This window comes from Microtus pennsylvanicus, chromosome 17 (assembly GCF_037038515.1).
Source record: "Microtus pennsylvanicus isolate mMicPen1 chromosome 17, mMicPen1.hap1, whole genome shotgun sequence".
In the NCBI taxonomy this organism is placed as follows: Eukaryota; Metazoa; Chordata; class Mammalia; order Rodentia; family Cricetidae; genus Microtus; species Microtus pennsylvanicus.
In genome coordinates, this window is record NC_134595.1 from 44,470,398 (window position 1) to 44,497,773 (window position 27,376).

The 27,376-nt window shown below is 43.5% G+C and overlaps 1 protein-coding gene and 1 pseudogene across 1 annotated transcript in view; both read left to right on the forward strand.

Moving 5' to 3' along the window:
• Positions 1-1,054: 1,054 nt before the first annotated feature.
• LOC142836835 (UV excision repair protein RAD23 homolog B pseudogene) lies at positions 1,055-6,798 on the forward strand (annotated as a pseudogene).
• The window catches only part of Rhbdd1 (rhomboid domain containing 1), a 120,652-nt gene continuing 99,724 nt past the window's right edge, over positions 6,449-27,376 (forward strand). Inside the window, exons 1-2 of the mRNA XM_075951643.1 lie at positions 6,449-6,558; positions 25,866-26,377. Of these exons, the coding sequence (XP_075807758.1) occupies positions 25,945-26,377 (433 nt within the window). The 5' untranslated portion in view covers positions 6,449-6,558; positions 25,866-25,944. The remainder of the gene's footprint in view (positions 6,559-25,865; positions 26,378-27,376) is intronic.

The window sequence follows — 27,376 nt, forward strand, 5'->3', positions numbered from 1 at the left end:
TTGTTGTCTACCTCTTAATTCTATTTTCCCCCACCCCTTTTTGCAGCTGCTGGGCAGGCACTCCATCACTGGGCTACACCCTGAACTCCCAGTTCTACCAATTGTATTGTTGGACATTTATAGTTCTTGGATTTTCTTAATGTGTTGGCTATCTTACAGTGAAATCTTTTTATTCCTACAATGCTTTAATTTTCTTAAAGTCTATTTCCCATGCCCACTATAAGTCTGTTAGAATTACTCTCTGTGTGTATAGTCTGCTGTTAAGTATTGACAGTCTTATCATAAAACGTGGTCCATTTCTGCCCTGTTGTAATCATGTATATCACAGTTGAATCATTTAAATTTGCAAGCTGCTCCATAAGAGGGATGATATACATTCCTTTATCCATCTTTTTAAAAAAAATATTTATTTATTTAATGTACATTGGGGTTTTGCTTGCATATATGTCTGTGTGAAGGTGTCAGATACTCTGGCACTGGAGTTACACACAGCTGTAAGCTGCCATGTGTGTGTTGGGATCTGAACCCGAGTCCTTTAGAAGGGCAGTCAGTGCTCTTAACCGCTGAGTCATCTCTCCGGCCTCCACCTTTATCCATCTTTTGAAACAGTTTTGGGTGCAATATATTTGATTCATTAGAAGTAGTAAAGGAAAAAACAAACACCTCCTTTACAAGATAATCCAGTTTCGGGTGCACGGTGTTGTTGCCCGGCATCTTTGACCTTCAGGCTGGATTCTGAAAGGTGGCGACGTCTGTCTGTTTCCCTGCTAGCTCCCACAGGACTGGATTGTGGACTGACAAAAGAGGTAGACCACAGCTCCCATTCTGATGTAAGCACCACATTTTAGGAACACTAGTTTAAATAAAGTGGCTAATACCAAGAATTGTTGCTTGTCCATCAAGGCTTAGCTACAAATCAAACTACATGTTAGACCATAAATACATGCTAATATTAAATGGAGTGTGCATATTGTTATCTTATCTGACAATTAAAAATACTTTCGAGCTCCTAAAAGCATGAGGATCGCGGTCACCCTGGGGCATCCAGGCCCCAATGCAGGCCAAACAGGTCATTCTTAAGACCTCTCAGAAGCAGACCTTCAAGATCAGATCTACATCGACCGGGAGGAGACAGTCGCACTGAAAGAGAAGATCTGAAATCTGTAAAGGGGAAAGACGCCTTTCCAGTCGCAGGTCAGAAGCTAATCTATGCAGGCAAAATCCTCAGTGATGACACTGCTCTCAAAGAATACAAAACTGATAAGAAAAACTTGTGGTGGTTATGGTGACAAAACCCAAAAAGCGGTGAAAGCCCCAGTGCCAGTGCCAGCTCAGCCATGGAATGCTCCCACCATGGCTGCAGTTAGCTTCTCCGCGGCAGCAGTTGTGGCTCAGGCTCCAGCCCCCACCCCTGCTTCAGCTCCCACTTCCACACTAGCATCTAATACTCCAGCCTCAACTACAGCATCTTCTGTACCCACACCTCTAGTGCCACTCAGCCTCAGAAAGCTGCAGAAAAGCCAGCACAGTCCCCAGTGGTTACTAGCCCAGCACCAGCTGACAGTACACCAGGAGATTCGTCCTGGTCAAATCTTTTCCAAGATGCCAAATGTGCCCTTGTGACAGGTCAATCTTAAGAGACTATGATAACTGAGATCATGTCAATGGGTTATGAACGAGAGCAGGTAATTGTGGCCCTGAGAGCCAGTTTCAACAACCCCGATGGAGCTGTGGAATATCTTCTAATGGGAATCCCGGGAGACAGAGAAAGTCGGGCTGTGGTTGATCCTCCTCCCCAGGCAGTGAGTACTGAACTCCTCAGTCTCCAGCAGTGGCAACAGCTGCAGCGACCATACAACAATGACTGCTACTAGTGCTGGTGGTCACTCCCTTGGATTTTAAAGGACTCAACCTCAGTTTCAACAGATGAGACCAATTATCCAGCAGAATCCTTCCCTGCTTCCAGCTTTGCTACAGCAGATAGGTGGAGAGAACCCTCAGGTGCTACAGTTAAAGATACTACATTTCCTGAAGGACTTGTGATTCAAGCTTACTTTGCTTGTGAGAAGAATGAGAATTTGGCTGTCAACTTTCTTCTACAGCAGAACTTTGATGAAGATTGGAGAGACTCTTTTGTATCTCACTCACACCAGTGCATTACATTGACTTTGTTCACTGGATTGTCTGGGGTGACTTGGGCTCATACCCACAATATTTGGTATATGGTAGTAGGTTGGTGGGGTGGGAAGGAGGGAGCTAGGACACAGGGCAGGGATACACACGATGCATGTCTGCTTCAGTTAGCAGATGCTACAATGCTACAAAGCCACACAGTGTAAAATACTAGACAACCAAACATCCGCCTTTGCAGGTCTTCATTCTTCCAAACAGTAGGTAACATTTCCTGGGTTTCATTCTAGTGTATTATTAGATCCAGAAATCTAGTGTGATACTCTGCTTTCTCTTTTCTTTGACTTAACATTAAAGGTTTCTGAATCTTTGCTACCTAGAATCTACAGTCTGTTTTATGGCAACACTGGATAATGGCTTTTTGAAAATGGAAAAAAAATTGGAGCATCTGTAAACAGAAACGCTAAATTATTGGTGGTCATTGTTGCTGCTTCACATAAATATAAAATTGATGCAAAAGGAAGCCCATTCTTCATGTTCAGTACTTGGGAGGGTAGAGGGGGACATTTTCTTAAAATGAGAATAATTACTGCGGTTTTAAAATTTCCTGATTATTGAATGTGAGACCCTCTAATGTGATTTGAGAAGCTGTACATATATAGGCAGATTTATTTTTACATTCTTTATTTGTTTGGGGAAAATTGGTAGGTGTCTAATTACTGTTTACTTCATTGTTGTATTGCAGTAAAAATTTAAAAAAACTAAAATCAATTTTACAAGCTAATATAACAATTGTGTGCTTTTTATGTTAGAGGGCTTATTCTGGCATTGATTCTTTAGTATTTTTGGTGTTTTGCTTTCTTTAGCCCTGGCTGTCCTGGAACTCATTCTATAAACCAGCCTGACCTTAAACTCACAGAGATCCACCTGACTCTGTGCCGAGTGCTGAGATTAAAGGTGTGTGCCACCACCACCCAGTGATACTTCAGCATTTTTTTAAGTCTTGTTTACATGTAAGAATCTACTGACTATTAAATTTAGGCTAGGAAATTAAGACCCAGGTGACATCTGTCAAGTTAGAAGGGATTCTGGCATGATACAAAAGGCTCATCTTACCTAGAACTTTTAAAGTCTAGCCTGCTCAGCAAATCATGTCACACAGGCTGGAAGAGCAGTTTTGAGACAGGGTCTCATGTGGTCCAGGATAGACTCAACGTGACGATGCACCGGTGGGTGTCCTGAACTCCTGATAGTCTTGTCTCTACTTTTCAAGTGCTGAGATTACAGGCATTTGCCGTCATACATGGTAAAGTCATTTTCAGAAAAACAAAACAAAACAAAAATCTCTGTCCTCTCTGTCTTCTCAAATGCCAATGAAACATTTTGCTTATATTTAAAATAGGATAGAAATGTTTTCATTTACTTTTTTTTTTTTTGAGACAGGTACTCATATAGCCTAAGCTGGTCTTGAAGTTATGTAACTGAGGCTGGCCTCAAGTTCCCGTTCTTCTCATCTCTACCTTCAAACTGTTGGGGTTATTGGTGTGTATCCTCATACCCTACTCCCTAAGCACACTCCTAAGCCCTATCTACAAATGTATGTTTTGGTTTTTTTTTTTTTGAGATTACTGATTTGAAACTTGATTTCTGGCTCTTCTAAAGTCACCTCTGCATTTAATGACTTAAATAGTGACAAAAACAATGAAAGTATAAAAAAGTGTGGAGGGTGTCAGAGAGTAGAAGACAGGAGCGAAGAGGCACAACTTAACATCAGGGCAGTCATGGCAGGCTCCAAACTAACATCAGTGGGACTACGCCTCACCGTTAGGGTAATCAGGAAATGCTCAGACAGTGCCCTGTGGGGACCAATCAGAATTGAGACAAAGAAAAAAGTACTAGATGCTCCAGAACTTTAAGAATACCTTACCCGCCCAAGCCACTCCATTGTCACCTGTATTCAGGGGCCCAGTTTGGTGACAACAGGTTCCCCGGTTGTCAGTCAGGAGTCAGTGATCTTCCACAAATTCGGGTCAGCCGATTCTGTGGGTAGATGAAGTCACTGGTAGGGGGACCAGGATCTAACGCTAATGCATGAACTGACTTTGTAGAGCTCATTCTCTATGGACAGATACCGTGCTCAGCCTAGGCACAGGGAGGAGGAAGACCTTGGTCCTGCCTCAAGGAGGGGATGGGACAGTTCTATTGACTTCTCAGGGGAGGCCTTAACCTCTCTGAGGAGTGGATGGGGGTGGGTGGAGAGGGGTAGCAGGAGGAGAGGAAGAAGGGGGAACTGGGATTGGTCTGTTAAAAAAGAAAAAAATAGCTTCCTGAACTTGTATATAGGTTGCCAATTTTCTTGTAGTGACACCATTACCAATCCCTGTTTGATAAAACTGTTACCTTACTCCTGCCCAATCAGTTCAACCCTCATCTGATTTTGGAATTTCCCTATCCACCCATCCATTACTTTTCAAAAATCCTGCCTCAACTAAGCTCAGGGCTCCCTGATCCAACCGCTGTGTCAGAACAGACAGAGAGTCCAAGTTCCAGTTTTGCCAGAAAGACTTTGCTTTTGTATATGGACTCGGGACTCCTGGTGGTCTCTGGGGAAGGGAGCTCATGACATGGGCATAACAAGGAGTATATTAATAGAATGGATGCATTATGATTGATCAGAAGGAAAAAACAGGGAGTCCCTCTATTTGAGAAATTGCACCTATTTTTTTCTAAGGAGATATATATTTAGTGTAAATTACTTCTCCCTGTTTACGTGGGCTTCTGTTTTCAGGAATGCAGTTTCTCATGGTCAGTCTTGGACCAACATACTCTTTCACCTTAAAAGAGTTAAATCATGAACTCACTCATATTTGGTTTCTAGCCATAAACCAAGGACATTGAGCTTATAATTAGTGATCCTAGAGAAGCTAAATAAGGAGAACCCAAAGAAAAACATATAGGCATCCTCCTGAATATTAACCTTCAGCAAGCGATGAAAGGAGACAAAGACAGAGACCCAAATTGGAGCACAGGACTGAAATCTCAAGGTCCAAATCAGGAGCAGAAGGAGAGAGAGCACGAGCATGGAACTCAGGACCGCGAGGGGTGCACCCACACACTGAAACAATGGGGATGTTCTATTGGGAACTCACCAAGGCCAGCTGGCCTGGGTCTGGAAAAGCCTGGGATAAAACCGGACTCTCTGAACATAGCGGACAATGAGGACTACTGAGAACTCAAGAACAATGGCAATGGGTTTCTGATCCTACTGCACGCACTGGCTTTGTGGGAGCCTAGGCAGGTTGGATGCTCAACTTACTAGACCTGGATGGAGGTGGGGGTTCCTTGGACTTCCCACAGGACAGGGAACCCTGATTGCTTTTCGGGCTGGGGGGAGACTTAATTGGGGGAGGGGGAGGGAAATGGGAGGCGGCGGCGGGGAAGAGACAGAAATCTTTAATAAATAAATAAATAAAATAAAAAAAAAGAGTTAAATCATAAGGTTCAAGAATTCATCCTTGAATTTGCTAAGAATTTTGTCATTTCGAAGTCTCAAATATATCTTCTATAAATGAGCCACATTTTCACTTACATTCCAACCCTAAGATAAGCATTTCTAGGAAGAGTTATTCTATTATACAATAATAGAAGAAAAACTTTTGTGGCACATGAAGTTTTAACCCACCAACTAAACACAGCTGCTATAACCTTTGGAAAATAAACAGAGGGGCTACCTGCACCCAATTCGCGCCCTGGAAAAGTGAAACTTTCCTCCAATTCCTAGAAAAATTGATGTCAAAGACGTCTACTTGTACGAAATTAATGCAGCATAGTCTTTAGCTGAAGCTGGCTTCTCCACTGCCCACGAAACAGGTTCCACACTAGAAGCAGAAGGGAAATTGCATCAAATGACCTAAGACTCAAATACCTTCTACCTCAAGCCCTTCAAGCAGCAAACAGGCAAAGCAGCGCAGCCTCGGAACTGCGCCTAGGGACTGAAACGTACACCATGGCCTTGTTTCGCTGGCCTACTTTCTGAGACAAGCGGCTCTCTCCGGCCCGTGTGGAGCAGGCTGCACTGGGCCAGGAATGAACTTTCTCCACCTTGAGGGAGCTGGCCATCGGCAGGACTAATGCGCTCTGGGTGTGGTAAGTGGTCTTTGGTTATTCGTGGCGGTAAAAGGACGCTGACATCGTTGTTACTCTGTGCTGAGTCGGACGGCCCCTATATAATTAGCTAGGGGAACCCGAGAAAGGCCGTAAACAGCACTGAGCATGCGCGGCCGGTGTGCCTTTTTACAGCCAGGCCGCCGGAAGTGGAGCTTCCGGAATCGGCGTCCGTGCGGGAAGTGGAGCCTCGGGATTCGGAGTCCGGGCGTGATGACGCGCATACGCGGGAATACGTGAGGACGCAGGCGGGTCTTAGAGAGAGTGAGTTTCCGCGTCTGTTCGGCTGAGTTTGGGGCGTCGCTTTTGTGCGGCAGGTGTCGCGGCTTTCCCGGACCTCAGATGGAGGGGCCGGGGCTGAGATCCCTGGCGCGGGCCGGGCGGAAACGCTGCCTTGGGGCTAGGGTCCGCCGGGCGGAAGCGCTGCTTTGGAACCGGGCGGGAGATCAGAACCGGCCGGGCTGGTCTGGGTCTTCTTATCCCCCTCAGGCTCAGGGTGGGTGAGAGTTGGGGTGGAGGGGGAACTGGGGCCTGGTGGTGGTCGGGGAGGAGACACGGGCCGGTCTCACCCTGATAACTTGCCCGAACGCTTGGAAGTCAGGGCTTCCCCGATGGGCTTTTGATAGGTTCCTCTGATATCGGCAAGTTTGAGACGAAATTGCATCAGCCACAGAGCTTATTGTAGCAGGTGTTTGTGGGGACCGCTGCTTCGGTCTCGGTACGAAAACCCATACTAACCTCTGAAAGGCTGTTCCACGTTATTGGGGACAGACTTACACCTGAAGAACTCATCTCTGTTCTGCCCACACAAAAAGCTCGTATTGTATGCTTTTCTGTTGTTGCAAACAAGGCATCAAGTATTTTTTTTAAACTATTAATATCTGATTGTTACACAATTAAGATTTATCTGTCAGGCTGTCTTAAAGTCCCTTTCAGTAGGTTCGTGGCACACACTTTTGTTGTTGTTGTGGAGGGTGTCTAGTTATCATATACCTCTCTACTTTTCCAAAGTAGAGAGTTCCAAAGTCCTAGCCTCCTTTACCTCTTCCTGCTTTTGTTACTGGTTCTGCTTCTGCTCTTTTAGTGTTCTGACCCATTCCAGGAGAGCAGGTGATCCTCACACAGTCGTCCTGCTTTGGTCCCCGAGTGCCACATTGTCAGCGTCTTCTGGGAAATTGTTGGCAATACAGATTTTAGTGTCACGGCCCTTTGAGCAAGCCATCAGGTCCGGAATTCCAGTGCTTCTGGGTGCTGAATTTCACGAACAGCATAGCTATAAAAGTCCTTACTTGCGAAGTCACAGATGATGTTTGAATAAAGTGAAGTCACTTAACTGTGACGTCATAGTGCTAAGCATTCCATGAGCAAACAAGTAGGTAGTGCTGACACGTTACTCAAAAGTCAGGCGTTACTAAGTTACTAGACCTGCATGAAGAAAGCGCGGAGATTGTGGAGGAAGGGCAGATTGTGGGATCCATAGGAGTTGGGAGTCCATGGATATTGTGGCTGCCGCATAAAGGATGTTTCTTTTATCCTGTCACATTCTGAGAATTTAGACACAGGATAACTTTTTAGCTGGATTTGGTGGCTTACACCTGTGATTCTAGTGCTCTGGAGGCTGAGGTAGGAGAAATCAGAAGTTGGAGGCCAGCCTGGGATACGTAATGAGGCACTATCCAAAAAATCAAAACACCAGAAAGTTACAGCAGTAGGCACTAATACTAGTATTATTCACAAAATGGGCTGATAGTAATTGTGACAAAGTAATTTAAACTTCTTTGGTTTTCTTGTTTCTTCCGCTTAGTTATACCAAGGGTTGACCTAGAATTTGGTAAAGGCCAGAACAGAGTTGAAAAGAAAGGTAGAGGATTGGCTAGCACTCCAAAGCCAAAGCTGATGATGTTTCTAGCCTTATCTTTTGTCCTCATATGTCATACAGCTCCATCATAGCAAAGAAGGCCTCGTGTCTGTTTTTATTTGAAGGCTCACAATTAAGTTAGGCAGGCTCTCAACCTGCTGCTAGTCTTCAAGTTGCTACATGTAGCATTTTCTAAGAATTATTCCTTTCTCCAAGAGTCCACCTAGGGGAAGAAAGAATCGTTCAGGATTTGAAGCGGCTGCCCTAGAGCCTAGACTTTCTCACAGTATTGAAAAGGATTAGCAACTAACTGTGGCCTGTATAACATCCAACTTTGACTAGAGAGCACTGGCACTCAGTACCTGAGACTCTGCAATACCATAGGGAGTAAATTGTCATGTACATATGCTGCTTGTGATACCAGTTTCTGTCAGTAGCACTTAACTTTACCACCAAAATGATTCAGTCCCGTCACGAAACAATTGTTTTTCAAAGGCTCCAAATGTTTTCTTACTCTCTGTATGAGAAGGACGGGTAGCTGTGGTTCTGGGTCAGACCAACCCTGCTTGAGTCCTGTCCCCCCTGTGCATTGATTATGGCCTACAGACAAATTAGCCTCTGTCCAGTTTTAATCTCCCCCTGTAAAGTGGAAGTCATAACAGCATCTGAGGTGCCTATGTTAAATGAGACAGTGTGTTAACTCTTATTTGTTACTGCATCATGTTAGACAATGTCTCTTGTTGGAAGGGGAAGAAGAAATGTTTGTCAATTTCATGCTGACTGCCCTGTTTATTTCCTAATGACACAAGGTCATTTTATTACCCGGCCACTTCTCTTTTCAAGTGGCGAAGCTGCTGAAGCGAGAGTCAAGGCTTCATAACATTGTGAGAGAAAGCCAACACCTGCAGAAAGTTACAGCTCAGCTTGGTAGAAAACCGTTATTTCATCAGCAGTGATTTCTAGACATTGTTTTCATAATTTCCAGAAGATTAGAGTTAATTAACATCAAAATGTCTTTGATTATTTTATACTTGATTTCTTTGGGTACAGATTTGTCATATGATGCTTTTTTGTGTTATAGACAATGATACCTCTGCAGATAAATGCATAAAAATGTTATTGGCCCTGAAATAATCGATATTTTTCAATATATATACTTTACCTAGAACACTGGTGTGTTCTACTTTTTAAAAAAAGTCGAAGTCCTTATATTTTCCTCATGTTTGTACATAGCTATAAATGTATGAACATGAAATATACCTAGAAAATTTCATAATGGGCCATACTTTTGTTTACTTTGTAATATGCGGGTAAAGGAGCAAATATAAGAATAAATAATCTATACACTTATACGTGTACTACATTAAAATTATTCTAAAAAGTCATTAAAAGTTTGAAATTGTTTTTAAAAGAATCCCTTTGATGGAGCTTTTATTCCGTCTAAACAGTGATTTTTCAGATTTTTTGTTTGTTTAATTTTGTTTTAACTTGGAGCCTCTTAAGCAGAAATTTACATAGAAAATTTAAATGTCAAAAGACTCATGATTTCTGTGGGGTTGAAAGACACAAACTCCTGATGCAGAATGTGTCCAGAGAATGGGATTCTGGGAATCTGTGTATGAGTCACTGTCAGTGACATAGCTCCACAAGGGCTCTCTACCTAAAACTGTGATGTTAGAATCCTTAGACATGTCGCTAGTTTTGTCACTGGGGCAAGCATATGTCTGGGTTTTCATACAGAGACATGGGTGATTATTTAAAAACAAAGTAACAAAAACAACAACAACAAAAACCTGAACAGATAGAGTCTTCAGTCTGTATTTTTACAGAAATAGGATTCCATGCAGAAAAACAAACAACAAACGCCACAGCTTTTTAAAAATCCCTCTTACACTGTAACAGCTGTATGTGTATTAAAAACTGCTTCATATTTTAACTGTTATTTAGTATCATACGTGACTGGGGAAGAGAAACAGTGAGTCAAAAGAAAGTAGATGGTGTTGTTTGTGTTTACAAGCCGTAGTGTTTTTGCTGTATGACAGTATCTGCTTTTCATTCCTATGGTAAAGTAGTTTTTGTTTGTTTTGTTTCTGTTTTACTTAATTTTGACTTAATAATGACTCCCCATAAAAATCTAACCATTTGTGAGCTTGTTCCTAGTAGCGGTAGTACCACTGTCATTTTCACACCTTGAGAGGGGTTTCCTGGTGACAGCTGGCTGGAGAGTGGGGGAGGGAAGTCACTTTCAATCAACCAGCTGCTCCTTGCAGCATCATGGCGGTGATATTTCAAAGCTGGTGGCTAATTCTGGCTGTATTCGGAAAAGAAAATGTGTCATATTTCTGGGATGCAGTAGATAGCTTGCAGGAGCCCTTTGGGATCCAGATGATAGCCAGCTGACAGCATGTGCATTCAGGCTTGCATGTCAGTGTTATTTACCGTCTAGTTTCGTGGACATTGTTACATGTACATCATAATTACAAAGCAATAAAGTCCAGTTCCATGGGGAGAAAGTCTCATTACTTTATGGACAGGAAGGGAAAATGGAAACCGCACTACAGTGGTGTACTATTTCATCTGTCTTCACCGTGGCTTTAGGAAGTCAGAGGGATTTTCTTTATCCAGCAGCTAAAGAGCCGGCAAGTTCGGCAGAACTGAGGTCGTGGTGTGTCCAATCCAAGGTCACATACCATATTTGACCCCTTCTGACTTTAACTTCAGGGATGTTACACCATGAGCTGTTTCCTCAGGGTGCTAAATGACGTATATTTTTATTCCAGAGTCACAGTATTAGGATAGCAATGAATGAAATTTATGTATGTATTACAGTGACTTTGGATTTATAAGTAACATGTAATGAGTGTGTGTTGCAGCCATGTGTAATTCTGGATTTTCTTTTTTCTTGAACAAAGTGTTTTGGGCAACACTGAAACCATGATACCTTTCTTTCAGCAACTTTGTGATTTTGTGCATTGTGATGAATGAGTTGTGCTTCAAAATTTGAGCCACTATAGAAAGATGATACACTGGCACCTCGTCTCTTCCCATGTAACCAGTATCCTCTTCTTCCTGTCAAGGTGTGCTAATTTTGTATTCATAAGGGGCTTCTAAATTTCCACCCTGAAAAGTCCTTTAATTTCCATGGAATGGTTTTACTACTGTTCTGTGGAATTTGGGGAATCATTTCATCTTCTTCCTCGTGGCTTAAGGACAATGTTTCTGCTCGTGTCATTGCCATAGAAAACCGCAGAGCTTGCTTTGCTATTTGCTCTGTATGCATGCACACGTATGTGCAGTTTTGAAGTAGTTCATCCTATGCTAATGCTGCTGTTGGTGACATTGCCTTTCTAGGCTGTGGCTTCCTCAGAGGACTAGCTTGTTAATAGGAGTATAGACTGATTCAATCATGTTCTTCATGTGGTTTTAGACACATACCCTGCCTGCTCCAGGCTCATGATTATTGAAATGTGTCTCTTTATGCACTGGGTGAAGTGAGAATTGAATGGATGAGTTTCTGGGAAGTGCTTAGAACCCTTCCTGGAGGCCGTGAGACGGAAGAGATTCAATGCTTGCTTAGTTTTTCTTTTTTTTCTTTTCCTTTTAAGATTTATGTATTATGTATACAGTGTTTTGACTGCTTATATATCTACATACCAGAAGAGGGCACCAGATCTCATTATAGGTGGTTATGAGCCCGCACTTGTTTGCTGGGAATTAAACTCAGGACCTCTGGAAGAGCAACCAGTGCTCTTAACCTCTGAGGCTCCTCTCCAGCCTGTTTTTTTTTTTTTCCTTTTGTAGTGGATGAGTGCAGATGTTTGCCTGAAGTTTTAAAGACCTTTTTATCCAGTGGCACTTCATTTGTGTACTCTGGACTTAATTTCCATGAAGAGCAGAGGCACAGAAATGCAGTGCAATTACTTCTAATTCATTCTTTTAAAAACACCAGTTTGGTAGAACTAGATGACACAACCGAGACCCTCTGATTTTCGTCATCTAGTGCTCAACCAAGAATGCGCATTGACAAGGACTTCCTGGAGAAGTTGCTCTTGCCTCCTTGAACCTGTGCTCCCTTAGGAACAGCAGGCCCACAGTGGACTGTTGAGATAAGCCCGTGTGACCTCCATGTTCTGGGTCCCTTATGGGCTAGAGCCTTTGTTAGTCTAAAGGAGATGGCAGTGCTTGAAATAAACTCACACCTGCTTGTGAACACTTTTGTAAATATGTCGTTTTGTGATAGACGTCCTGGATTGCACACAGAAGAAGCGACTCTATCTGATGTGATTCAAGCAATTTAATTAAAGTCGAGACTGACTGGAAACTATGTGGATGAGCTCAGATTGAACAGAAAATCCTGATGGCTGTACCTCAGTAAAGACCAGTGATAAGGAGAGCTCTCTGGGTTTGTGTACTTGTGGCCACATTCTTCCAGGGACTGCTGCCCTAGTTCCAACACCATCAGCTAGTCTACCAGTTCCAGGACGAAGCTGTTGTTACTCCAGGTAGCTTACTCTTACCCTTGATTGAGAGTGTCCCTCTTTTCTCTCAAGATCACAAATGGGGTGGGCTATGGATTCTTGTTAGAGGAAGAATGAAGTATTCATGCTAGCTAGGCAGAAATCCCCAACCCGTCCCAATCACCAAGTCATTTGCAGATGTCCCGTGTACTTTGTGGGAACGCACCCAGTCTTTGAAGTGTAACTGCTTTTCCCACTTGACTAGTTTTTGCGCAGAGCGGATTCAGTTCCATAAATTATTCAGAAACCATTCATGCACGGATAAAATGAGGGGCGGCAGGGGCAGGCAGCGCCTTCTCACTGACTCAGGATAGACAAAGAAATCCGATGTAGAGCAAAGATGAGATTGGAAGTCCCTAAATCCTCTTGAAGGGTGTGATCATGGCATACTTGCGCTGTGGTCCCCACGTGCACCCTGGTTTCAAACCTTCGGCTGCAGGGCTGTCAATTGGGAAACTTTAATGAGCTCTCATTACACGAAAACTTCTGGTCTGAGCGAGGAGGAACTGGCTTATGATTGATACTGGGAATCATGAATGTTGACGGGGCAGGAGTGGAGTTGGCCTGAAGTCACCTAGAGCTGTGGAGCACAATTGAGGATTATATGCAAAATCTAGTAGCTTCAATTTTTCAGTCACTTTTTATGTGTAAATATAGTCTGATCACTAGTGTTGAGCCAAAAGCACTTTTAAAAGGGGAAAAGAAAAATTTTGTCAGCTGACATCTTGAGATTTTTTTTTTCTTTTACTCGCCATCAATGAAGGGTCATTAAATTCTCACAGTGTCAGATAATCTTGACAAAAAGTGGCTTGAGAGTTGAGTATATAGTTTATTTTAATTAAGAGTAATTTATGGGGCCATTGAGATGGCCCAGTGGATAACGGTTTGCCATGTAAGCTTGATGACCTGAGTTCAATCCGAGGGGCCCATGTGTAGGCAGGAGGAGTGAAGACCAGTTCCACAAAGTTGTCCTCTAATGCACTGTGGCCCATGCCCAATAACAGAAAATAATGATAATTCTTCTTTTCGGATTCTTTCATATACTGTACTGTTAAAAGGTATGTGTGTAATCCAGTCACATAATACATTGTAAATATGGGGGATAGCATTTCTAGAAAGTGTTACTCACCATCTTAATAAAAACACTCAGAAGTATTTCCAACTTTTTTTTCTTCAGTCTATTTTAATTCATTTGTGCACACAGACCACTCTCACTTTGCAGTTTATGGTTTTATGGTGTGTGTGTTCAAAAATCTCAGTTTTTCCTTGTAAAATCAAATGAGTCTGTGTTATCCTGGGGAAAAACTGACACGTTTCTGAAGGTCAGTTGGTCAGTGTATTGTGTAGCTAGTCCTTACCCACACTGCCCTATACTATGGGCATTAGTAGTGTTCACCTTGGATATAATTTTGTCAGAAAGGATCTGTATGTTCCTCTTTCCCAAGCCACCCTGTTGATGCCCCCACTCCCTAACAACTTTTATGTTTTGAAACCGTTAAAGGTGTTGCTTATCCATCATCTTGCTCCTGTTTCCTGCCGGTGCCAGCCGCTCCATAGGGTAGCAGTACGCCCCGGGAAGCCTTTTGTCCTTCATGTCTCCCAGAAGCCTGACAACCTTTCATGTGGAATTCAGCAAGATTGCTTTTCATCAAACAAAGCTGAATGTTGCTTTCTAGGTGAAAAAAATAATTAAATGCTTTTAAAGATGTATTTGATTAACAGGAAGCTGATCTGTGTAAATTAATTATAAGTGTAATGATGTCATAGCCCTGTCTTTTGTTATTAAGCAGGTAATTGACCAGGAGTTTAGAAGCTTATTGTAGCTGACGGTTGGCAGTTTGACCTTGTGTGCTGTCTGGAAGGAAAACGTGCACGATGAATGTAAATGCAGTTTGTTCATTGTCCTGCGCTCGTGGTCAGAGCATCTGGTCCCAGGGTCTTGTTTTCATTCTTTCATTACTTCTCAGTTGAAATTGCTGGCCTAGCGTGTAGTCCCAAACTGGGCATTATACTTATATCCCCCACTAAAAGCATTTGACCAAACACAAACGCCTGTGTCCTTGAAGAACTATAATCAAGACATGAAACCTGGGCACATTTGGGATATATGGTCCAGTAAATAATGAAAAGTCTCTGTGTTTTAAAGTCTGTGTGGAGGAACCTAAGACAGCTTTTGATGGAGGGACATAGGAGCACACTTGATAGGTGGAGAGTTTTTTCCATATTGTAATTTGGCAAAGTAAGCCAAGAGTACTTAAGAATGATTGGGTGATGGGAACCTTTGGTGAGTTCTGTTAAAGATGGGAATGTAAGAACCACAGGCTGGATATGACCATCTAGCAGCTGTTCCCAGGCATAGCCACCCCACTCTTTCCCAGGCTAACTGTACTGTCAGCCCCGTTAGATGAGGACATAGCAGTTTTAAAAATCACGATGCTATGTCAAATTACTCCAAGGACTAAGGAGCCTGGAGAAAGATACTGTCACGAGAACAAGGTGGCAACCATATTCAACGGCAGCCTGTTTTCCATGCACTAAATGTAAGTCATGTGTGAGTGTGGCACAAAGTGTGGCGCTCTCTGTTCAGAAAGCCTCGGGCCTTGCTTCCGAAGGTGCTGCAGCGTGTAACATACCATCCAGTGGTGAGAAGATGGGATCTAGAAAAGTGAGGCAGTGGTGGGTGGCCTCAGCTGGGGCAGCTGTCTGTGGGCATCCAAGTGGATTTCTATTCAGATGCTTCTCTAAGTATTGGGTGAGTTGAACACATTTGCTTATTTCAAAAGCAGAAGCCAAGAGACTGTTTGCTCCTTCTACATTCTTTCCTGGAAACCCATGTTCTCAGGGTTGATAGTATAAGTTAACTGGCTGTACTACCTTTAAAATCCCCTTTCTCCTTTTACCTACTTGTTTTATCCCCGTCAAAGCTTGACTCAAGCAAGGAAACAGCTGTAAGTTTTCTGAGTTGAGTTTGACTTAGCATACTCTACATTGGTAAGTTTGTATATTCTTGGCACCTTGCTGAAAAGCATGTGGACTAGATGATACAAGATACAAGCTTGTGGCCAAGGACAACACTAAACCCAGATGGCTGAGATTCTCATCAGGAGAAAGACACCCACTTATCAGGTGAATGTAACCTGCCTTAGGCTCTGTTGAGATTTTGCAGGAGGAACGCAGAGACTGAGTGGTCCTGTACACCTGTACAAAGATGGTCCTTTGGGTGAGACCCAAGCCAGGGACCCGTGAGAGTTACAACTAACAGCTTATTCACAAACTGGACCGTGGTCTCATTTAACGAAGTAACATTTAAATGGGTTATTTGAGCTAAATCCCGGCTTGTCCACAACATGAGTACTGACTGATAGGCTCTCCTTCATTGTTAGCCGGGTCAGTCTTACTTTGGAAGAGAACGCCTGAGGATTAACTAGCTCTGCATGTGTGTGTAGAATTGGCCAGTGGTCCTCCTTATTTTTGATGTATTTTTAGAATAACTAGATAGCAGAGTAGACATGTATATTTCTTTTACAATCATTTAAAACAATAGATGTTAGACTCGTATTTTCAGGACTCTGGGCTGCAAAGCAGCCTAATGTTTTAGCTCAAGAAATAGATCATTCCAGAAACCGCAAAGGTGAGGGCTGAACTGAACTGAGCAGATGTAGGCCAGCTGGTACAAACAGAGTGCGGTACTGTGGCTGTGTGACGGAGCGTGGGGTACTGTGGCTGTGTGACCGAGCGTGGGGGTACTGTGGCTGTGTGACCGAGCGTGGGGTACTGTGGTGTGTGACCGAGCGTGGGGGTACTGTGGCTGTGTGACCGAGCGTGGGGTACTGTGACTGTGTGACTGAGCGTGGGGTACTGTGGCTGTGTGACCGAGCGTGGGGTACTGTGGCTGTGTGACCGAGCATGGGGGTACTGTGGCTGTGTGACTGAGCTTGGGGTACTGTGGCTGTGTGACTGAGCGTGGGGGCACTGTGGCTGTGTGACCTGTCATATCATTGGCTCGTTGCTTTCAAAGTCCATGTTACCCTGTGTGTGACTCTCTCATTGCTTTGGTGAAACACTGGAGGAGAGCCAATAAAGGAAGGAAGGGCATATTTCTGCTCGTGCTTCCAGGGCTTACCATGGCATCAGAGCTTGAGGCAGCTGGTCTGCTCTCACAGATGCCAGCGCAGCTCATGTAGCTCTTTTTCTTTGGACTTCTCGTCATCAGTAGAGTAGGAAAGTTTGGGTTTTGATTTGGGAGTGGGGGAAGCTTGTTTTCCTGTTTTATTTTTATATATTTAGGCCATTGTTTCTCCCTCTTTAGTGATGAGATCAGGACAGAGTTCAGAGTTTAACCCACCCTTCCTTCCTTCCTTCCTTCCTTCCTTCCTTCCTTCCTTCCTTCCTTCCTTCCTTCCTTCCTTTCTTTTCCCCCGAGACAGGGTTTCTCCATAGCTTTGGGAGGAGTTTAACCTTTCTGCTCCACCGTCTTCTTGGCTGTGTGCAGCTGACCTCACCTTCCACCCACACTCTCACTCAGTGTTAACCCTGCATCTTGGTTTTGTGAACAGAAACCCCCTCATCATCAAGTCTCTACCCCCGATCGTGTTTATTATGGATTTTAAGGCTCTAAATAGAGGACCACTTAATTTGAAACAGTCGTTCCATGTTTAATTTAAACGCTTTTCATAGCTACCACCTCCCTCTGCTTCAGCAATTCTGTGTTTACACAGATAAGGCTGCTTGCATGTCAGTGGGCTCCAAAACTCCTGACTCCAGAAAACCCCATCTGTAGTAATTGGGGGTCGATCATGTGGAAAGTGATCAGGCCACATGGGTGTGAGGCATGAGAGGGAGCATGCCTTATAAAAAGCCCAAGAGATCCCCCTGGCCTGGTTCTTCCCACATCTAAGGTTCTCATCACAGTGACGTCAGTCTGCTTCTCTGACCTCTGCTGTCTGGCTTCTGAAACTCTGAGACTGAACGTTCACAGATCTCAGTAAGTTTGAATTAAATGTCATGGTATATGTTGTAAATAAACGTTGCTTCAGGATTAAACAAAATTGGTTTCTTTTAGTACCGTTCAGGAGTTGCTTCAGGCTTTATTTATTTCCTCCAAGAAGCGTTCATATGGAAGAGAAATAGGAGTCAGACTTTTTGTTTGTTTGTTTTCACTGTGTAGCCCTGGCTGTCCTAGAACTCACTCTGTAGACCAGGTTGGCCTCAAATGCACAGAGATCCGCCTGCCTCCCAAGTGCTGGGATGACAGGCATGCAACGATGCCTGTCATAAGTGTTTCTCATTTTATGACTTAAGTCAGAAGACCCTGGGACTGTATAGCCAGACATTGAACCATTTCCCCATCTACTCTGCCATCACAGCACCAACAGATTTTTATTTCATCTGAGGCTCCTGTTACCCACTGTTCAGTACAGGTTGGGAATCTTGGCTTTCATGAGTGATGTGCAGGTTGGGCACTGGACCTCCCTAACGCATCAACAGTGGCAGTCAGTGTTGCTACTGAGAGGCACAAACAGCCGAGGGCCTTGACTCCTACCCAGCCAAGTCTGCCCAAGAGCTGGGTGTGATTCCTAGTAGTCCAGTTTATGGGTATTGTCCCTTTGGTCCTTCTTATCTGTATAATGAAAATAGAATTTGTGTTTCAGTTTTGCACCAGGACTGCTGGAAAGACATTCACTGGTTCAGGCTTTTTGGGTTTGGAATTAGGAACATGCGCTGTAAGCTGTATCATGTTCATACATGACTTCCGTGCCCTCTGGTGGGAAGAGACCCCACCTGACTGTCCATGGAGATGAGCAGCCCAAGTGGCTGTCCATCTGCAGAGATGGCACTGTGTAATAAGCACCTTGGACAGAGAAAGTTGAGACCTGGCATTTCACCACCCTTAAGTGTCTCGGGCAGAGAAACACCACTGGGCTGTTTCTGTGGATAACTGCTAGGGGTGGGGGGGCGCACCAACACAGGCAATTCCCTACATGAGTGCTGGACAGACCAGCTAGTATAGAAAACAAAGAATGCCTTCATAAGATTTTAAGAATGAAGTGAAATGAAACAGGTTACATGTGTCCACTATTAAACTAAATGTGTAACTACCAGCCATTATTAAAAAGGGTATAGATTATCAGAAGACTTTAGTTCCGAGGCTGAGCCTAGGGTCAATGATGATGATAACGATGTGTTATCCGTGGGTACCTAGAGTTCTTATGTTTCATGAATTGGTAGTCATCAGTCAGTTCTAGAAGGGAAGTCTTGTCATTTAGGGCCAGCTTCAAAGGTGAGGGCTTCAGGCATAAATTAAAATTTACTCAAGAGCACGTGTGGTGCTACATACCTTTAATCCCTGTACTTTTGAGTCAGAGACAGGGGACTCTCTGATGTCTGAGGCCAGCCTGGCCTACAAATAGGGTTCCAGCACTGCCAGGGAAGTGAAGAGAAGCCTTGTCTCAGTAAGCCATAAACAAACAAACAAAAAACGAAAAAGGGGAAAAAAAAGAAAAGAAAGAAAAAGGATTTACTCAAGATCTTACCGCCTGAAGGCATTTAAGTCATTTAACTCAGGATTTAAACCAGGGCCTTTTGGCCCCAAAGTCTATCCTGTTAATGATGACATGCTTTATGATTTTTTGCAAGGTCAGAAAGGTATTTGATGGTTCACAGGGGAAGGTGTTGTGATGAAATTGGATTCTAAGCAAATTGAGTCAGGCATTTTGTAAGCCGGTTAGGGAGAATGCGCCGAAGACCCGGCGTTTGTGGGTTGTGTCAGCACGTCAACACATGGCTATTAAGGGCCGCTCACTTGAGTCCTCACTCCTCCAAGGTATCGTGTTTTACCAGTGTGCACCTTCCATGGGGTCGGTATTAAGACAGACTATTAGAAAAGACAGTCGGACTTCATCCGTTAAGGGACGAGGAGTTTTTTACTTGTGAAGATGGTGAATGAGCAAAGATAGAGGAGGAGCCATGTATCTTAGAAGCTAGGTCTTCTCACTTACAGCCGGAAGAGGCAGCTGGGGATAACCGGGCAGACTCCAAGCTGGCATTCCAAACTGAGTGGCTGGAATAACAAAGGCTCTGAGTCAGGAGAACCATTGTCCCAAAGGACGCTGCAGACTCGAAAAGAAGACAGTGTTCTTAATCCTACTTTCTCTGGAGCAGAATCCAAGCTGTGGGCCTTTCCACGAGTAGATGACACTGGAATGTAATTATTGAGACTCCCATTACCTTCTTAATATAATTTGATTCCCATATTCATGTTTTATTCATGAAGTCCGTTTTTATTCATTTTGTTGTCTTCATCTCTTTATATTTCTCCCTTAAATGGGAAGTAAGAAAACAGAGCCCTCTTCCGATTCCCTTTGATTTTGACATTAGTACAGTTCAGGAAGCCACTTAACGGGTCTTAGAAGGCTAGGAAAAATTGTTGTTTGTGTGCAGCTTGTCGTCAGACGATTATGGCGTCTGATGAAGGTTCCACGCCTTCTCCCCCAGGACTCCCTATTTACCAGTCACCTTAGGTAGATGATGCTTTCTGGTAAATTGAACATGGTGTAATGATGTGAAGCCGTACCATCTGCTATTATAGTTAATATTTAAATGTTAAGTCTGGAAAGCATAATTTGAATGCCATTTTATAAAACTTTTAATATAGCATTTTGAAATGCATGTATTTATTTGAAAACTGACCTGATTTTGTCTGTAAGGAGTCAGTTAAAGAAATTCTTGTCTTTCACTAATAATGCATCCTATACTTCTTTAATTTTCAGAAATATCTTGAATATCCGCATTGTAATTCGAATCTTCTAGGCCATAAGGAAACTACTACCTTTTCAAAAATAAAATTGTGCCAATATGTTTTATCAGAGGAATAAAATAATTGTGTTATGGTGCTGGGTGGAAACACTCTCCTCCATTTACTTTTCAGTGACACGTGGAAAAAATAGTTTGAAGCTTTCTAGGAATGCTTCAGGTCAGCTTATTCTGTCCTAGAGAAAGCAGGCACATTGAGACGAGGAAGGGGGGCAGGATGCACTGCTGCTTCCTGGCCATTCTCATGGTCCTTTGAGTATGTTAATGCTCTGTTTGTTACGAATCACTTTGTTATCTGACTCTTGCAATTAAGAAAGCAGAGATATTTTTATATTCAGTATGAACATTTTCTCTTTCCATAGCATTTTGCATGGTTTGCAGAAATTAGAATCACCCACCCTCTGTGTTCTTTTGAAAGGACTTTGCGCTGTTTACAGGCTGATGTGTTCGTCTAAGCTGTGCCAGGCTATTGAAGGGCATTCAAGCTTCCTCTCAACATACCATATCACAGGGGAATTGTGGTGCCAATCTTTGAAGTTCAGCCAGGTGCTTTCTTTGTGATTTCAACTTTCTTTTCGGTGCTTTCTCTCGATCCAAGCTTGTTTCAGTGATTTCTCAAGGGTAAGGGGTGAGCTGAACACACTTCTACGCTATAAACACATCTCAGTTCATATGTGTTTTCAGCAATGTGAAGTTAGCATTTTATCACATCATTAGTCTTACATTAGGGAAATGTTTGTGCATACCATTTCATACTCACTAGGAAAGCTAGAATAAGAAGCATCAGTAAAAAGCAAAGGCTCTTGAGAATATGATGAAGTTGGAGGCCTTGCACTCAGAGAGAGTGTGTGCACAATGGTGTATGAGTTTGGAAAACCATTTGCTGGCTGGCCCAACGACTCTGCTCCTAGGAGAATAGCAGGATCATGGGAGCGTTATGCGTCATAGGGCCAGGCTGCAAACAGTGGTCAAGCCCATCTGCTGAAGAGTAGAGGAACAAGATGTGGTTCATCTGTACGATGAAATGTTACTTGATCATAACAAGCATTGGGTGTAATATCAGTGATCTTTGGAAATAAGGAAAAGAAGTCAAATGCTCTGTATTGAATAATCCCACTTAGGTGAGATGTCCAGAATAAGGAATAGGCAGAAATGAGGTGGATCATTGGTAAGACCTAGGGGAAGAGAGGTATTGGGACTGCTAAAAGGTATGGCATTTCTTTTTGGCATCAAGAAAGTTCTGGAAGACTGATTTTGGTTACATAACCTATGAATATACTAAAATCCCTTAGTTGTGCACTTCAAGAATGTGATTATTATGGTATGTGAATTATGTCTCCATTTAAAAAATTGTGAAGTTAAGTGTTTGGAAAGTCGGATATTTAGAAAGCTCTCAGCCTGGGCAATAGCAGACCTTTAATAAACTGTTAATCATATTTTCCCTAAGATTTTTTAAAAAGAGTATTTACTAAACTGTGTAAAACTAGTAAATGAAATTTACCAAAGGTCTCAAAGCAGTAATGGCATACCATTGATCTTTCTCCACTGTGTAACAGTAAACAGTTTCTTGGAGAGGGAGCCACACAGTGTAAGATGACTTTAGTGAATTTGTTGCCCTCACAATAATACAGGGTCCCCAGTCTTCAGTGCGGCCTTTAATTACTCCCATTAAGACTCTATCATGTCTGTTTCTCTTGTGGAATTAATTTGGTTAGTATCACATACTAAATTGGGAATGGAATTTATAGCTGGTATATACTCTTGCAATTTAATGGTCTCAGTTCTTATTGAACATTTAAATCTGAAAATTGAGATATATACTGCCTTGGTAAATGATAATGGTGAAATATTTTCTGCTTTGCAAGTAGAATTGAAAATCCCTGTAATTAGTTTCTTTTCCCTTTCTACTCCCCCCGCCTCCTCCCCCCGACACACTGGTTTCTCAAGTTATGAATTCAGTTTCTTTGTTTATTCTAGCCATGTAGTTTTTCTTATTGCATACCTGTTTAATTTTTAATTTCTCATTAAAAGTAAATATGGCTAATTCCCCCATCAGTATTCAAGAAATCTTCCATGTCTCTGCCACAATCTTGATACAGTACTGTCTAGTGTATGTTACCACGTAATTAAAATGGTGTTTTGTTTGCCATCGGTGCATCTGAAGTGACTCGCAGGTTTATTTCTGTGGAGCTGACACAGTGTTCTGAAAGGCAGGGTAATATACATCGCACGGTGGGAAGATTGTTACATCTGGGCGGTGAAGAGAGAAGACCTCGTAGCTGTCCTGGTTTTCTGGTTGTGTATGCCGGTTTTATAAACCTGGTCAGGAGCCCTCGACTGGGAAAGTCCTAGACCGCAGTAGGGAGTCTTTTACTGTTTTGGTGAACCATCATGTTGTCTGGCTGCTTTCCAAGTACTCATGTTCATACCCCCAAAAAGTGCTGTTCTTAGCCTTCTGTCTTACTTGGGGTTCCTATTGCTGTGCAAAAACACCATGACCAAAAGCAAGTTGGAGGGGAAAGGGTTTCTTTGACTTATAATTCCACATTTCCAAAGGAAGACAGGACAGGAACTCAAACATGGCAGGAACCTGGAGGCAGGAGCTGATGCAGAGGCCATGGAGGGGAGCTGCTTACTGGTTTGCTTCTTTCTAGTATTCGTAAAGAGCCTAGAATCACCAGCCCAAAGGTGGTACCAAGCACAATGAACTGGACCCTCCCCCATCAATCACTAATTAGGAGAATGCCCTACAGGCTGATCTACATACTGATCTTATGGAGGTATGTTCTACAAGTGAGGTTCCCTCCTCTCAGATGACTATTCCTTGTATCAAGTTGACATAAAATTATCTGGCACACCTTCCTCAGATAAACTGCCTACTGCCCCAGGCATTGCTTAGTGCAGGAATCTGTCACTGTCCAAAGTACTAAGAATAAGTCATGCTGGAGTGTTCTGCCTCAACTTGGAGAACTATAAAACCTGTATTAGTAACTTTTCTATTGCTGTGAGAAAACATCGTGACCAAGGCAACTTACACAAAAAAGCATTTAACTGGGCTTAGGCTTCCAGCAGGTTAAAGTTCACAATGGCAGAGTGAAGTCATAGTGGCAGGAATAGATGAGAGCTCACACCTCAAACCTCAAAAACAGGAGCCCGAGAACACACTGAAAATGGTATGATTCTTTTGAAACCTCAAAGTCAGCCCACTGTGACACACCAGCGAGGCCATACCACCTTGAGACCAAGTATTCAAACATAGGAGCCTATGGGAACCATTCACATTCAGACCACCGTAAAGCGCCCTCAGAGGCTCGAGGAACATCTTGGAAGAGTGGGTGGAAAGATGTAAGAGCTGAGAATGGGGAGGGAGGTGTGCAGGACATGACGTAGTCATGACACTCATGAACATGTCTGCTGCAGGCATGGTTGTCTACATAAGGTCTGTACAAGATTGGGGCCGTCAACACTTCATCATGGATAAAGTAGGAACACGTGAGGCCACACCCTTCCCCAAGGGATTACAGCAATCAAAGCTTGTATATGTGTGTTGGGGGGGTGTGTGTATCACTTTCTTCAGTGGTATAGCCACAGGTAAGTGGCTCTCGCTCCACTCAGTGGCTTCCTTCCACACTCCAACCAGTAACTCTAAATTCACAAGAAGAAGACATGAAAGGATGTGGGGAGACTGTTTTGAAGGGTGCCAGTGGGAGAGGAATTGAGTTGGTGTGAAGGTGACTAAAATTGGTTATGTAATATATAGAAGAACAAGAAACTGAGACTGAGTTTTCTGGATTAATTTCAACATCAATGAATGCCCCTATCGAAATGAAAATACTAGGACTTTCCCAGAACTTTCTTTTTCCCTAGACTGTCACCTCTGCGCATTTTTTCCTGTGTCTCAACCTGACTCCCCACCCCCTACTTTCTGTTAGTCCTTTCAAACCCCTGATCCTTTCTATTGGCCTGTCAATACCTCCAAAGTCAGTACCTTCTGTATAGTAATTGTGCTTATCAAACCACTCCAGAACTTACCGCTCCGTGGTTCAAATTAGGATGGGCTCCTTAGGCTTTACCTCTGTATGCATCTCAGGGTTAGCTGGCCAGGACCGTTGGGGCACAAGAGCCTGTGCCGACTAGCCCAGACTCTAGCCCGCACAGGAACACACGCCTGAAATGCATCTTGGGGCTAGGTTTGGGCCTCGTATCATCCTTCCCTCCACTTTCTGTCATCCAAAGCGTGTCACAATGCCAGCCTCAGTCCGGAGGGTAGAGTGGAAGACCGCGGACTCACAGAGCTCTCCCTTGTCACTCACTCAAAGGAATTCCCGTGAACACAGCCGTGCTTTCTGTCACCGCCTTTGGCGGAGCTGTGTACCTGTGTTGTTGGGCTCTCTGTCTGTGCTTACAACATCCTGTGGTCGTGGTTGGTTTTACTTCTTGGTGACAAGTGAGCTTATAAACAAGGACCACATTTTTTTTTCTGTGTAGAATTTGGCACATAGATAAATTTTTAAAGTTTATGACTAATAAAAAATTGAGGAAGTTGACATCTGGTAGTATGAAAACTGGGCTAGACCATAACATGCTCACAACCCTACGTTTTGGCATTTCAAGTGTTTGTGCTAAAAATAATAGAAGAGATAAAGAGACTTGGCAAGGATTTGAGTTAAATTACTTAATGTTTGCATGCTGTCTTTGCAGGTTGTCGTCATGCAAGTTGTCATTTTTACCTTTTCTATGTGTATGATGTGTGCTTATGTCTGTATGATATGTATATGGATAGATGTCTGTGATGTGTGTGTATGACTTAGGGTCTGTGAGAGCTGGCACACATGTGCTATGGCATGTGGGTGAGGGTCAGAGGCAACCTCAGATGTTGGTCCTCACTCTGGATAATGGGATTCCAGTTTTCATGTTTACGTGGCAAGCTCTGCACACCGAGCCTTCTCCCTAACCCATGTCTTTTCTATTATTATGACTGTATGTATACTGTGTGTATTGTGGGTGCGTATACCACAGAGCATATGTGTAGGTTAGATGACAACTTTGTGGAGTTGGTTCTCTCCTTCCACCTTTTTTGTGGGTTCAAGGATCAAGCATAGGTTGCCAGGCTTTTTAATTTAACTAACTAACTAATTAATTAATTAATTAAGAAAGACGCATTATAAGTTCATGGTCATATTCGTCAGCCTGCCTGTCCTTAAGTCCACTGGGTTCCGGGATAAAATTTCTAGTTTCGAATGTGAAATTAAGAAAGAGTTAATAAAAGTAAGTGTCTCTGTTGGGATGAGAAGTAGGCTGTGCTGGTGTGTACTCAACTTCCAGTGAGTCCTAGCAGCACACAGTTCTCAGCTGATGGACCTCACGTGCACTATGTGTTTCAGGTGCTGTTCTCTGCGTTCCTTCCTGGGTTTCTAATCCCCGAGCAGAATTCCCCGTCTGGGCTCTGCTAGCCAGCCAGCCATGCAGCGGAGATCAAGAGGAGTCAACGTTGGGCTCCTCATGCTGCTCTCTCAAGTGTTCCACGTTGGGATCAACAACATTCCTCCTGTCACCCTGGCAACCTTGGCTCTCAACGTCTGGCTCTTCCTGAATCCTCTGAAGCCCCTGCACTATTCCTGCCTCAGCGTGGAAAAGTGTTACCAGCAAAAAGACTGGCAGCGTTTGCTGCTCTCTCCCCTGCACCATGCAGATGACTGGCATTTGTATTTCAACATGGTGTCCATGCTCTGGAAAGGAATAAAGCTGGAGAGAAGGCTGGGAAGCAGATGGTTTGGCTACATCATCACCACCTTCTCCCTACTCACGGGGGTGGTGTATTTGCTCTTGCAGTTCACTCTTGCCGAATTCATGAATGAGCCTGACTTCAGAAGGAACTGTGCTGTCGGCTTCTCAGGTAAGGTGGACACTGTCTCAGGAAGTACCTGTGATGGCCGTGAGGGAGGCTGCCTGTTTCCTTTCCTAGTTGATGAGAGGACAGGATCCGGAGTGGTTAATGATGCTGGGGCCTGCATCTGGAAGAGCAAACTGGCTAGGGTAGAAGAAGGCATTATTTAGGCCATCTCACTTTATGCTGCATCCCCATTCTGGTGCACTTAGACGAGGGCCTGCTAGAAGATGGTTTTATAGTACTGGACGTGTGCACCTGACTCCCTCATGGTAATGCTATGGAGGGACTCGTGGGTGTCTTTAAGGAAGAGTGTTCTTGAAAACTGAGTGTGCCTGTGAAGCAGGTTTAGGGCGCACTAGTTACCAACTGGCTTGAGTCCAGTGAGGCATAATACACTTGTCTGCACCAGGTAACACGAAGCAAGTGGAATGCTTACATATAGGCAATCAAGGGTTCACTGTGAGCTGGTCCCCGGGTCTCAGAAGGCTTCCAAGCAGATGAGGTCTTGACTGTGTATATCCCATTTGCAGTTGAAGCCTCTAACTTTACCCCAGTACACCCAAGGAATTCCCGAAGGGGAAGCCTAGAAGACAACCTGTGCCACCTTTATCTTAGCATGTTGCCCTTGATATTTGCCATGGTTTTTCTTAAGAATCATAAACATAGAAGGGGAAGAACTGAGTTGGTCCAGGGTTACTGTGCCTCTCAGTAATGTCCTTAAAATAAATATCCAGTCATGATGGGAGGTGGGTCAGCAGTTAAGAACATGAACTGCTCTTACAGAGGACCCAAGCTTGATTTCCAGCATTGTTGTCAGGCAGCTCCCAGTCACCTGTAACATCTGTAGCTCTACTGGAGTACAACATCTTGCTTCCAGTGTTTTTCCATAGAGGCTACAAGAGTATGTGTTACTGGTATTTGTTCATTGTTCATATCCGTATAGCAAAAAAAAAATCAGCTGCTTTAAAAGGACAGTTCCCTGGTATTTGATACCATTGCCGGTGG